This window comes from Entelurus aequoreus, linkage group LG05 (genome assembly GCF_033978785.1).
Source record: "Entelurus aequoreus isolate RoL-2023_Sb linkage group LG05, RoL_Eaeq_v1.1, whole genome shotgun sequence".
Classification (NCBI taxonomy): domain Eukaryota; kingdom Metazoa; phylum Chordata; class Actinopteri; order Syngnathiformes; family Syngnathidae; genus Entelurus; species Entelurus aequoreus.
The window spans coordinates 32,161,618-32,176,296 of NC_084735.1; the positions used below are offsets into that span (position 1 = coordinate 32,161,618).

At 40.7% G+C, this 14,679-nt stretch overlaps 1 protein-coding gene across 2 annotated transcripts in view; it reads right to left on the minus strand.

Annotated features, from left to right (window-relative positions):
• Nucleotides 1-13,575, minus strand: part of LOC133650497 (ubiquitin-associated and SH3 domain-containing protein B-like) — a 55,407-nt gene extending 41,832 nt beyond the window's left edge. Inside the window, exons 1-2 of one of the 2 annotated variants that reach the window (XM_062047813.1) lie at nucleotides 13,084-13,575; nucleotides 12,871-13,013 (exon numbers count right to left, since the gene is read on the minus strand). In XM_062047813.1, the coding sequence (XP_061903797.1) occupies nucleotides 12,871-12,998 (128 nt within the window). In that variant the 5' untranslated portion in view covers nucleotides 12,999-13,013; nucleotides 13,084-13,575. Of the gene's footprint in view, nucleotides 1-12,870 lie in introns of both variants that reach the window. The other variant, XM_062047812.1, reaches the window with a different exon arrangement.
• Between the last annotated feature and the right edge of the window lie 1,104 nt (nucleotides 13,576-14,679).

Here is a 14,679-nt window from a genome sequence, read left to right on the forward strand (position 1 = left end):
CTATAGATTACTCGATTATTAAAATAATCGAAAGATTCAGTCCCAGTCAGAACCCAGATTAAACTCTGTCTTTACTTTGTATAGACAGTTTAGAAAAATGACAGGAAACATGAGGTTCTTTGGTTACTTGCATGCTAGTCAGTCATTGCGCTTTAGCTGCAGGTTATATATAGTACATTAGCATCTGCTTGGTAAAATGTATTGGTGCATGTAATTTAATTTTTCATATTGTACTAAGCAGCCAAACACTTTCCTATGATGCAATTTGCTCTATTTCCAATACACTTTTAAACAAAATGAATCTAGAAGGTTTGGCAACCGGATCCCTCCTGCTACGTTTTCTTATTCTCTGGCAGACCATGTCTATATGAGGTGTGTTAAAAAGCTTATTTATGATGCCATCTAATGTCTGGAGGGGTAACAACATGTTTCATTCACAGATAGTCGCATTATAATGTGTTGATAAGCGAGGGCAAACAAGTACCACCAAATGTATTTGTGGCACCGGTCCAACTCAACGGGCTTAACGTCTTTGCCATCAGAGCCTTTACGAGTTTAGTTTTCCTGAAAATGTTTTTGATCAAACCTCAAATGTTGGCACTTTATGACCATTCAACTTAGTTTTGTGATTATTTTATTTAGCTGAACTAGATTTAGTATGTATTAAAACTAATTTGACACATTCAGTTCTACACCCATGTAACCAAAATAACTAAATCTAAAACAGATATTTCGATCATTATAGTATATGCTCACATTATATTGTGCAAGTGTACCTAATGTTGTGTTTGGTGAAGGTCTACTATACTTGTTATAGTTTCATGAACCAACTCCCTCTGAAGATATTAAAAATTGGAAATTTGACAGAAAAACCTCCATTGTCATTGATCTGTTTATTCCATTTTGTTTTTATTTCATTCATTAAAAGGTCAAACAAAAAACAATTAAAATATTAAACTTAATAATACAATATTAAAAAGGAGTAGTATAAGCTTATACCTGCCCCCTATTCACACAGTTGCAACATTTGTTGTTCAATTTAGAATATTAGGCAATATTTATTTTTCATAAAATCAAACAAAATAAACAAACTTGAAAACAATAATTTACTCCAAATCATATTTTTTTCATCATCGTTATTTTAACATTTTTTTAAAACCGAAAGATACTGACATTGTGTTGTTTCACTATCAAGTTTGTTCTATAAACTATCACCTCTGATTCAAATGTGTCTTTCCATTGTCACTATTCTAAATGTCAATGTATTAAAGATCTCAATGTATTTTAAATCATGAAAACTTTCACTTTTATTAAAGCGGTTTAAATATTGTTTGGTAGAATGTCTGTATGTACTTTGTACATTATTTTAAAGATATTATAGTTTACCAATTCATTACATTTTAGTTAGTTCCTTAGATGTAAAATAGGAACTAATCAATTTGTATTGTTATGTATGTATATATGACTTTCAGTGATTAGAATTTAAGGTGATCAAATGAACATGTGTCTTTTGTTACAATTACATTCATGTTTGCAGGGTGATAAAGTCTAAATGAGATCAGTTTGCAAATTTTCTCCCCGATATGGGACATGATAGGCGTGAGCGGACAACCAACTGTCCTTGCAGCTGCTAACTGATTACACTGGTTAATTCCTGAATGACTCGGCAGAAATTCCTCTCAATTAAACAGAAGGGATGATTCTTGTTTATATGTGTGTCTGTGCATGAAGGCGTATCTGTATTTTACACTCCCCCTCCAGCACAATAAACCCCTTGTTCCCTGCAGCTAAGCCAGATGACGGATCTTTAAAGCTATTATACAGAACTTGATGACAAATATGAAAAGTAAAGCTTTTTTAATAGTTTTTTTTTAGGATTACTTTACAGTATAGGAAATGGTTAAAGCTGACACGTGACATCCATTTTGTTTAGAATGTTTTATTCAACCTAATAGATTATAAGTATATTACAGAAGTAGTGCATATATATATATATATATATATATATATATATATATATATATATATATATATATATATATATATATATATATCGACTTTGTAGTTGTGTCGTCGGATTTGCGGCCTCATGTTTTGGACACTCGGGTGAAGAGAGGGGCGAAGCTTTCTACCGATCACCACTTGGTGGTGAGTTGGCTGCGATGGTGGGGGAGGATGCCGGACAGACCTGGCAGGCCCAAACGCATTGTGAGGGTTTGCTGGGAACGTCTGGCAGAGTCTCCTGTCAGAGAGAGTTTCAATTCCCACCTCCGGAAGAACTTTGAACATGTCACGAGGGAGGAGCTGGACATTGTGTCCGAATGAACCATGTTCCGCGCCTCTAATGTTGAGGCGGCTGATTGGAGCTGTGGCCGCAAGGTAGTTGGTGCCTGTCGTGGCGGTACCCCTAGAACCCGTTGGTGGACACCGGCGGTGAGGGATGCCGGCAAGCTGAAGAAGGAGTCCTATCGGGTTCTTTTGGCTCATAGGACTCCTGAGGCAGCGGACAGGTACCGACAGGCCAAGGGGTGTGCGGCTTCAGCGGTCGCGGAGGCAAAAACTCGGACATGGAAGGAGTTTGGGGAAGCCATGGAAAACGACTTCCGGACGGCTTCGAAGCGATTCTGGACCACCATCCGCCGCCTCAGGAAGGGGAAGCAGTGCACTGTCAACACCGTGTATGGTGCGGATGGTGTTCTGCTGACCTCGACTGCGGATGTTGTGGATCGGTGGAGGGAATACTTCGAAGACCTCCTCAATCCCACCAACACGTCTTCCTATGAGGAAGCAGTGCCTGGGGAATCTGTGGTGGGCTCTCCTATTTCTGGGGCTGAGGTTGCTGAGGTAGTAAAAAATCTACTGGTGGCAAGGCCCCAGGGGGTGGATGAGATCCGCCCAGAGTTCATAAAGGCTCTGGATGCTGTGGGGCTGTCTTGGTTGACAAGACTCTGCAGCATCACGTGGACATCAGGGGCGGTACCTCTGGATTGGCAGACCGGGGTGGTGGTTCCTCTCTTTAAAAAGGGGAACCGGAGGGTGTGTTCTAACTATTGTGGGATCACACTCCTCAGCCTTCCCGGTAAGGTCTATTCAGGTGTGCTGGAGAGGAGGCTACGCCGGATAGTCATACCTCGGATTCAGGAGGAACAGTGTGGTTTTCGTCCTGGTCGTGGAACTGTGGACCAGCTCTATACTCTCGGCAGGGTCCTTGAGGGTTCATGGGAGTTTGCCCAACCAGTCTACATGTGTTTTGTGGACTTGGAGAAGGCATTCGACCGTGTCCCTCTGGAAGTCCTGTGGGGAGTGCTCAGAGAGTATGGGGTATCGGACTGTCTGATTGTGGCGGTCCGCTCCCTGTATGATCAGTGCCAGAGTTTGGTCCGCATTGCCGGCAGTAAGTCGGACACGTTTCCAGTGAGGGTTGGACTCCGCCAAGGCTGCCCTTTGTCACCGATTCTGTTCATAACTTTTATGGACAGAATTTCTAGGCGCAGTCAAGGCGTTGAGGGGATCTGGTTTGGTGGCTGCAGGATTAGGTCTCTGCTTTTTGCAGATGATGTGGTCCTGATGGCTTCATCTGGCCAGGATCTTCAGCTCTCGCTGGATCGGTTCGCAGCTGAGTGTGAAGCGACTGGGATGAGAATCAGCACCTGAGTCCATGGTTCTCGCCCGGAAAAGGGTGAAGTGCCATCTCCGGGTTGGGGAGGAGATCTTGCCCCAAGTGGAGGAGTTCAAGTACCTCGGAGTCTTGTTCACGAGTGAGGGAAGAGTGGATCGTGAGATCGACAGGCGGATCGGTGTGGCGTCTTCAGTAATGCGGACACTGTATCAATCCATTGTGGTGAAGAAGGAGCTGAGCCGGAAGGCAAAGCTCTCAATTTACCGATCGATCTACGTTCCCATCCTCACCTATGGTCATGAGCTTTGGGTTATGACCGAAAGGACAGGATCACGGGTACAAACGGCCGAAATGAGTTTCCTCTGCCGGGTGGCGGGGCTCTCCCTTAGAGATAGGGTGAGAAGCTCTGCCATCCGGGGGGAGCTCAAAGTAAAGCCGCTGCTCCTCCACATCGAGAGGAGCCAGATGAGGTGGTTCGGGCATCTGGTCAGGATGCCACCCGAACGCCTCCCTAGGGAGGTGTTTAGGGCACGTCCGATCGGTAGGAGGCCACGGGGAAGACCCAGGACACGTTGGGAAGACTAGGTCTCCCGGCTGGCCTGGGAACGCCTCGGGATCCTCCAGGAAGAGCTGGACGAAGTGACTGGGGAGAGGGAAGTCTGGTTTTCCCTGCTTAGGCTGCTGCCCCCGCGACCCGACCTCGGATAAGCGGAAGAAGATGGATGGATGGATGGATGGATGGATGAATGGATGGACAAACCTAACCATTATGTATTGTTTTCATTTTGTATGTTTTTTCATTGTGAAATATTTGTTTCTATTTCTGCACCTTCCTGTAATGTTATCAAGATGATTTCCTTTTTTTTTTCCATAATTTTATTTTTTTTTTTGCGTTATTTTTAACATATCTAGAATAAACTAATACTACTAACTTGTGCAACATGGAAAGTACAGAATATCAAAAACATTTAATCATGTAGAAAAGATATCACCCAACATCTTTGACAATCAAAGCATGATTGTAACAATCCACATTTTGTGTTATTAATGCATGACACTGCTATGTCAACATGGAGTTGTGGATCCTCTCCTCTAAATGCAAGTGCTCCTAAGCAGGAATACAAATTCTGTATTTGTACAAAATAGAAAATCTGGCAAGACACCAACGCACTGCAAGTATTTCTTTTAATCTCTTTAAAACGTGTTTATATCTTTATCGTGTTGAGCAGTTTCAAAAAGCATAATGTTTAAAACAATTTCATTAAAGCAAATCAGTCATGGTATCAAAAACTTAAAATATTCTTTCTAGAGTACACTTATTATCGCGATTATATATATATATATATATATATATATATATATATATATATATATATATATGTATGTATATATATATATATATATATATATATATATATATATATATATATATATATATATATATATATATAAACAGTTTGCACTAATTTGGAATTGGATGTAAATCTGTATGTACAATCAAGTCTTGTGTATAAGGTTCATTTTAAAGTCAGTCAATTTTTTTACTGCTTTAGAGTATATAACATGAAATGTTTAAATCGGTTAAATCAGTACGTGCTGTTGGTGCTCAAATTGATGCATTAAAAGAAAAATATCAATTACATCAAACACATAATTTCAGGTTCATGGACATATAAAAGGGCTTTTGTGTGATCTAGTTATTTAATCATTGTATGATGCACAGTAATTGTAGATATGTCTGAGTGAACAAGTTAAGTAAAAGTAGCAATCTACTGCATAGCCAACAGATTAAGTTTTTGATTGTAACCTACATTCATAGCTTCAAGAACGCTTTCAAAATGCCTTGTGCCTGTTTCATTCAGTTCAGAATACAATTATCTGTCACACTATTGTGAATAGTTACAGAATCACTAATTCCTAAACAACTTTTCGACCATTTCAAATTTAGTCAGCTCCAGTACAGTTTTTTGAAAAGCAAAGTCTAATTTTTTCCACATCCATTTCTTGTTTATCTTGCTCACTTAGTGGGTCAACTCGGTGACAGTGATATCACAATTTTGAGTTTTCCCTCATCTAGAAAAAACAAACTTTGTGGAAAACTAAATGAAAAGAGTGGATCCTCTTGTCAGTCATCCACAATCTTTGTCTCGTGGGTGGAGGCAGAACCGGATAGCTTATACACACAGGATGCACGGAGTGTTGCCAAGCAAATAATATAAGCGACTTTGGGATTGTTTTTTTTCCCCAAAGTCACCTGCGAATTTAATCGCTTACGGTTTTTCCACTTGATTTTTAACAAGTATTAGCTTATTTGGGCTTATTTTCCTGTCCGTGCAAGTGTGCAGAAGGTAGTTTCTCTTTTCTTCACCTTCATTTCCTAATTATCGTGCCCACCTACTGCGTCGTTACACTCAAAACGTATGTACAGTGGGACGCATTTATAGCTCTTTAAAAGCCAGTGCTCTCCTTTGTTCCTCTCAAAGACCTGTTAAGAAAACACCATACCTCTATAGTTTGATCCCAAACACACAAAAACAGTTACCAATTAGTAAGAAAAGTTGGTTTTGTATAATATGTCCCTTTTAATAACAGGTTACAGTCTGCTGTAGCATGATTCTATCTACACTTGTGTTTAAACGTTATAAGCACTTCTTTTTCTGTTTCAATACTCGACATTAGTTTAGGTGATATTACAAATTTGGATATCTATACTACCAGTACTAAGTAGTTAAAGGGGGGGAAAAGGCCAGATTAATGTGCATACTTAAAATTTGCAGGATCATTAAATGACATTTTTGAACAGAACTCAAATTTGACAAAAACAGTAGGATGACGGTGTAACAATATATTATTGTTGTATAATTTCCTTAGTCCCTTTTATTACATAAAACATTTATATTTGTAAGCAATAACAAATAAGAGAATAAACGATTTTGTGGTAGCAAAAAAAAAACATCGATCTAATCACTGAAGTATCAATCATATACTGATACTATACTTGGTATCATTATTGTTGATCTCTGTATCGATCCCCCACCTTTGTTTATATTCAAGGGCTCCAGCTTAGTGGTTAGCTATGCATTTTAGTATCTTGCTACAGTGTGAAATGGTTTATGTTTACCTATTCCTTGTCCTCTAGTCTTCCAGTGACTTAGAAAAAAACAGTTTATTTGCTGCAATGGAGGCGAGGATTAATAATTTATCAGCTGCACTGTGGATAGACATTAGCCGCTAGCTCACTAGCAAGGGCCCCACATTGCGCCTTTGTTCGCTCTTCGCGATCAAAATTGTGTGACACAGCTGGAATGTGTCATCAAAATACATTTTAACATGGCGAGAGTATAAAAACTATCATCAGCCCAATCATCCATCCATTTTCTACCGCTTGTCCCTTTTGGTGTTGCGGGGGGTGCTGGAGCCTAGCTCAACTGCATTCGGGCAGAAGGCGGGGTGCACCCTGGACAAGTCGCCACCTCATCGCAGGGCCAACACAGATAGACAGACAACATTCACACTCACATTCACACACTAGGGCCAATTTAGTGTTGCCAATCAACCTATCCCCAGGTGCATGCCTTTGGAGGCCAAATTCATATAATTTATATCGTTATATCATGCAACTCTAGTGACCTGTACGTAGCTGTGCGCCTTAAAAAATATCGTTGATTAGGGGTGCTCAAAAAAAATTTGATTCACATCCAAATTATGATTTTTATTTATTCCGGTTTTAAAAAGATTCATAATTGTTTAACCTCAATAGGGCTGGGAATCAAGAAGTGTATCAATTCCTTGGAATCGCTTGCCATTTTGTCAAACAATTATCTGATGCTTCCGGGTGGGTATGACGTCATTACGCAAAGTGCGTACTGCGTAAATGGGTTATACTTGTATAGCGCTTTGACACAATTCCCACATTCACACACACATTCACACACTGATGGCGGGAGCTGCCATGCAAGGCCCTAACCACGACCCATCAGGAGCAAGGGTAAAGTGTCTTGCTCAAGGACACAATGGATGTGACAAGGTTGGTAGAAAGTGGGAGATTGAACCAGGAACACTCATGTTGCTTGGTGACGTCAGATCTCAAGATGGCGATGCCTGGTCGAAACGAACACTAACATTTTGCAACAAAAGATTGCAATAGCGCTACTTGTAATACAAACCCTGTTTCCATATGAGTTGGGAAATTGTGTTAGATGTAAATATAAACGGAATACAATGATTTGCAAATCCTTTTCAACCCATAATCAATTGAATGCACTACAAAGACAAGATATTTTGATGTTCAAACTCATAAACTTTATTTTTTTTTGGCAAATAATAATTAACTTAGAATTTCATGGCTGCAACACGTGCCAAAGTAGTTGGGAAAGGGCATGTTCACCACTGTGTTACATGACCTTTCCTTTTAACAACACTCAGTAAACGTTTGGGAACTGAGGAGACACATTTTTTAAGCTTCTCAGGTGGAATTCTTTCCCATTCTTGCTTGATGTACAGCTTAAGTTGTTCAACAGTCCGGGGGTCTCCGTTGTGGTATTTTAGGCTTCATAATGCGCCACACATTTTCAATGGGAGACAGGTCTGGACTACAGGCAGGCCAGTCTAGTACCCGCACTCTTTTACTATGAAGCCACGTTGATGGAACACATGGCTTGGCATTGTCTTGCTGAAATAAGCAGGGGCGTCCATGGTAACGTTGCTTGGATGGCAACATATGTTGCTCCAAAACCTGTATGTACCTTTCAGCATTAATGGCGCCTTCACAGATGTGTAAGTTACCCATGTCTTGGGCACTAATATACCTCCATACCATCACACATGCTGGCTTTTCAACTTTGCACCTATAACAATCCGGATGGTTCTTTTCGTTTTTGGTACGGAGGACACAACGTCCACAGTTTCCAAAAACAATTTGAAATGTGTGTTGTTGTTAAACGGTTTTCGCCTTGCATAGGAGAGTTTTAACGTGCACTTATAGATGTAGCGACCAACTGCAGTTACTGACAGTGGATTAATGAAGTGTTCCTGAGCCCATGTGGTGATATCCTTTACACACTGATGTCACTTGTTGATGCAGTACAGCCTGAGGGATCGAAGGTCACGGCCTTAGCGGCTTACATGCAGTGATTTCTCCAGATTCTCTGAACCCTTTGATGATATTACGGACCGTAGATGGTGAAATCCCTAAATTCCTTGCAATAGCTGGTTGAGAAAGGTTTTTCTTAAACTGTTCAACAATTTGCTCACGCATTTGTTGACAAAGTGGAGACCCTCGCCCCATCCTTGTTTGTGAATGACTGAGCAATTCATGGAATCTACTTTTATACCCAATCATGGCACCCACCTGTTCCCAATTTGCCTATTCACCTGTGGGATGTTCCAAATAAGTGTTTGATGAGCATTCCTCAACTTTATCAGTATTTATTGCCACCTTTCCCAACTTCTTTGTCACGTGTTGCTGGCATCAAATTCTAAAGTTAATGATTATTTGCAAAAAAAAAAATGTTTATCAGTTTGAACTTAAAATATGTTGTCTTTGTAGCATATTCAACTGAATATGGGTTGAAAATTATTTGCAAATCATTGTATTCCGTTTATATTTACATCTAACACAATTTCCCAACTCATATGGAAACGGGGTTTGTAATTATAAGGCTGCTATTTCATCGATTGGAGGACATACAAGCAATATGCTAAAAACAGTTATACACACAGCATGCAACCTTTAGAAATTAAAGTCACGTTTTTGAACAGCAGTAAAGCTAGCATGTCATCTCAATACAACAGGTAGTAACACTGCCTATCATGTTAGCGCTATTATTTGTTAAATTAAAATGCATGCCTTCTAATTTAGATGAGCATGACGAGAAACCGATTCTGACTGGCGCCGAGGCGGGCCATACTAGTTTGCGTCTGCCGCTAGACCAGTGTTACCTAGCAGCGACTAAGTTTGTGGTCTATTTGCTGCAGTAGACACTCCTAATTTTCGGGACGAGTATACAAACACTGTTACTCCTCAGGGCTGTGTACTTTCACCCTGGCTCTTCTCCCTGTATACAAACTGCTGCACCTCCAGTCACCAGTCCGTAAAGCTGCTCAAGTTTGCGGATGACACTACCCTCATCGGGCTCATCTCGGATGGCGATGAGACCGCCTACAGGAGAGAAGTGGACCGGCTGGCATCCTGGTGCAGCCTCAACAACCTGGAGCTGAACGGCCAGAAAACAGTGGAGATGATCATGGACTTCAGGAAAGTCACAGCCCCACCATCCCCCCTCACCCTGATTGACTCTCCCACCCCTGTCTCCATTGTGGACTCCTTCCGTTTCTTGGGCACCACCATCACCCAGGACCTCAAGTGGGAGCCGACCATCGTACGTGCTGCTGAGAAGGTGATTGGCTGCAAGCTCCCATCCCTCCAGGACCTGTTCTCCTCCAGGACCAGGAGGCGTGTGGGTCGGATCACAGCTGACTCTTCTCACCCTGGACACAAACTATTCTCTCCTCTCCCCTCAGGCAGGAGACTACAGTCCATCCAGACCCACACCTCTCGCCACCTGAACAGTTTTTTCCCCTCGGCGATCAGACACATGAACAATAACTCCTAACAGTAGCTCCTTTGAATTCCTTTCTAAGTCTATAACAAGATCTGATAGCTCAGTTAGAGCTCTTCTTATTACCAAATCTGTGTTATATGTGTTTTATGTATGTTGCACGATTGCACCAAGAAAAATTCCTAGTTTGTGAACCCATTCTCAAATAATGGCAATAAAAACTATTCTGATTCTGAATGTTACATTCTTCTGCAATTTCCACATATTTGTTTTGTTAAATTCTACATAAAAATATTTATTTATTACATTTATGTTTTATTAAGTAATCGTTTTCTTCTATGCTATGTGTGTGGCCTCACTGTAGGCTTTCTAGTGTAATGTTACCTCTAAACTAAACAAAATTGAGGCTGATCCACTTTTTTTTCTTTTTTTCCAAATGATAATCGATAGAACCGTTAAGGAACCGAATTGTGAAGCAGAATCAAAAGTGTAATCAGAAACGCAAAAATCGTATCAATTGCCAAAATCTTTTATTTTTTTTTAAAAAAGGGCCCCATTATGCAAAACCAACTTTTCCTACCTATTGGTACCTGCAGTTGTGCATCTGGGATCTACATGAGTCCCGAAAATTTGAAATCAAACTATGGAGGCATTGCGAAGATATTTATAAAATCATCTTTACTTCCACCAAATGAGCGGTTTTGAATTTGCACAACTGGTGACGTAAACATTGGGAAACCCGTCAGCAGATTATGCAAAAATGGTATAAATGTACCCATAGTGCTTTGCGTGAGTCCACCATTGTAGTCCGCGCTGTAGTTTAGATTATTTTAAAGGGGACAATGCAATTTCATAAAACACATGACTACACATGGTTAAAAAAGCCAGAAATAGCCAGAAGGCTAGTTTTCATCTGTAGTCCACTGTAGTAGTCAATAAGATCCTTCTTTTTCGTTATCCTCCTGTTGTGGCACAGACTGGCTTGTACATGCACATGCATCCTCCACTGTTGCCATTTCTAACATTAAGTAGTGTATAGTTCCTATACTGTATCTATCAGTACACTTGCAACGGTAGCGCTAAAAACTACACAAAGTGGGCGGGAAGAAGACGCAGTCAAAGTGGAGGCACGTAAATAGGACGCATCCTGAAGAGGCGGTCAGAAAGCGATCTGTAAAACATAATCCATGCTAAACATTGACCAAAAAAAACACCAGCACATGTAAATAAGTAAACCACAAGGAAGTTTTTTAAATGTAGAAAAATAAATCATGATGACCTCTTTAAATAATGTATTGGATTAAAAACATTAAACAAACATTAAACAAACATTAAACAAATATTGATAATAGTAATGTAGCTTTTACATTTTCTCCAGTATTGTATTTGTTTATCTTCTCAATTGATTGTACATGTATATCCTAAGTGATACTGTAAAGCTGGGATCGGGTTGCTTTATTTACTTGTATTAAATTGATTAAAATTCTGTGATTTTTGTAGATACAATTTTCAAAAATACGTTTTTTAGGCTCACACTGTGCGTATAAGTCGTATGTTTTATTATAATTTATATATCAAATAATATATTATGAGAATTGTGTCGAATCGAGACTCCATTCTGAATCTAATTGTCACCCAATAGAATCAAATTGCCTGTGGATTCCAACTCTATTGTCGACTATGCTGATAATCTAACAAATCAGATTCCACCATGGAAATCCGAGCTATTGGTGGCCTTGGTTTTAAATTTGAAATGCGTAAAAACATACTGTAGTTCTGCATAGAGGAAAACACTTGTGTCAATAGATTATGGACCTGTTATTACATAAGCCCTATATTTCATTCACACAGTGCCTTCTTGTTTCTTGGCAACCACCTTCTCTCAGAGATGAATGGGTAAAAAAAATTAAACAGGTTTGAAGAGTGTAGCCAGGACTCACTGAGTGTGGCAACTTGCATAGGCGCCGATCCTGTGGGTGCTCAGGGCCTACAATGCCGAGCACCCACGAGGGATTGATGGCAACTTTCAATCTTTAAAATCATTTTTGAAAAATCAATCTTGTTGTAGTTCATTTTTGCTGGCCCCACTATGGACTGGACTCTCACAATATTAACTAGATCCACTCGACGTCCATTGCACTGGTCGCAGGGCTATATAAATAAACTTTGATTGACTGTGTGGGTTCCCTCCGGGTACTCCGGCTTCCTCCCACCTCCAAAAACATGTACCTGGGGATAGGTTGATTGGCAACACTAAATTGGCCCTAGTGTGTGAATGTGAGTGTGAATGTTGTCTGTCTATCTGAGTTGGCCCTGCAATGAGGTAGCGACTTGTCCAGGGTGTACCCCGCCTTCTTCCCGAATGCAGCTGAGATAGGCTCCAGCACCCCCCTCCACCCCAAAAGGGACAAGCGGTAGAAAATAAATGGATGGATGATTGATGGATTTATTGATTGGCGAGTTTGGTCCGTTTGACAAAATAATAAAGCCACAAATCATATGGGATATTAACTTCGCTGAACGTCTATATATATATATTTTTTAAAATACACACACACCGAGCACCCACTGGCAGAAATGTAGATCAACGCCTATGGTGGCAAGTGTAACATCTGAGTCACATATCGCAAAGATACTAGTTAGGTGCCATTACTCGACTATATTCATTTGAAAGTGAGGCGGTGTACTCACGCTCTGGTCTTGGGGAATCCCATGGACAGCAGTACGTCCAGAGTGGACCCATGTTTGACGGTGCCTATCCGATTCTGGCGCTGCCTCCGCGGGGTCACTTTGGCGTATAGTTCCTCTTTAGCAGCCATGACTCACCGCTCCATCTGCACGGACGCTCCGTTGACGTATTTTCATTTACTCAACAAAAAAAAGACAAGCAAGGGTATATGTTACCAAAAAATAGTCTCAGGAGGGTCGATTTAGGTGCGCCAAACACTTTGGTTGGTTTTCATCCAGCACGTCCGGACCACCACATAGCGGGTCAGCCATGGCAAGTCAGCTCTGCTCTTCCGGCCGGCGGCCGTGAGCGTAAGCCACGGTCCCCGAACATGTTAGCTTGGAGCTCGCCTCTCGCATCCGGTCCACGCTGCAAGAAATCAGATGGAACTCAACGCCAGCTTCCTTCCTCCTCCTTCCTTCGCGGGATTATATATATGAATGGTTTCTGGTTGGTCTGCCTAGGAGAGCGGAATCGGCAAACCATCAAGTCAAAGTGGCAGCGGGTTGGTGACAAACGAACTAGACACCCGAGAAATTGGCCGGTGAAAAGGACAGCGACGTGATAAAGAACTACCGCGACATTAATCAGATGTGTTCGAGGCGGTGTGATGAAAAGCGTCAGGCTGGGGGTGGATGGTGGAAAGAGTGCTTCACACTTCCTGTCTGGGGGAGAGAAAAAAGAGGACATTGATGCGCATGCGCTGTGGACAGCCAATGAAAAAAGAGCACCGTCAACTGTTGCCATGGTAGAGACAGGCTAATTTCCATCCATCCATCCATTTACTACCGCTTGTCCCTTTTTGGGGTCGCGGGGGTTGCTGGAGCCTATCTGATTTCTGACATCAATGGATTTAGCGGCTAAATCCATTGATCCATCCACAAAGTTTACTATATAACAGGGGTGTCAAACGTAAGGCCCGCGGGCCCAATCAGGCCCGCAAACAGGTTTCGGGGATGAGTTTGCTAAGTATAAAAATGAGCCAACATTTTTGAATGAAAGAAACTGCTATTCTAAATGTGTCCACTAGATGTCGCAATAGCAATTCTTTGTAGAATATGCTACACATGTAAAAAAATAAATAAACCACATGATGTTCGCGCACCAGTCGAGGAAAATGATCAAACTACATAAATAACATCCTATAATTTGACTTTGATATTTTTTTTATCTTGATAGATTGAAAATGAACACCAATGAGTTGACAGATGACCATTATCACATAATTTATTCAGAAAATATAAATAACGACAAATAAAGATAGAATACTATTAACCGCAACATGTACCGTATTTTTCGGGATATAAGTCGCTCCAGAGTATTTGTCGCACCGGCCGAAAATGCATAACAAAGAAGGAAAAAAAACATATATAAGTCGCATTTTTGGGGGAAATTTATTTGATAAAACCCAACACCAAGAATAGACATTTGAAAGGCAATTTAAAATAAATAAAGAATAGTGAACAACAGGCTGAATAAGTGTACGTTATATGACGCATAAATAACCAACTGAGAACGTGCCCGGTATGTTAACGTAACATATTATGGTAAGAGTCATTCAAATAACTATAACATATAGAACATGCTATACGTTTACCAAACAATCTGTCACTCCTAATCGCTAAATCCCATGAAATCTTATACGTCTAGTCTCTTACGTGAATGAGCTAAATAATATTTGATATTTTACGGTAATGTGTTAATAATTTCACACATAAGTCGCTCCTGAGTATAAGTCGCACCACCGGCCAAACTATGAAAAAAACTAACTT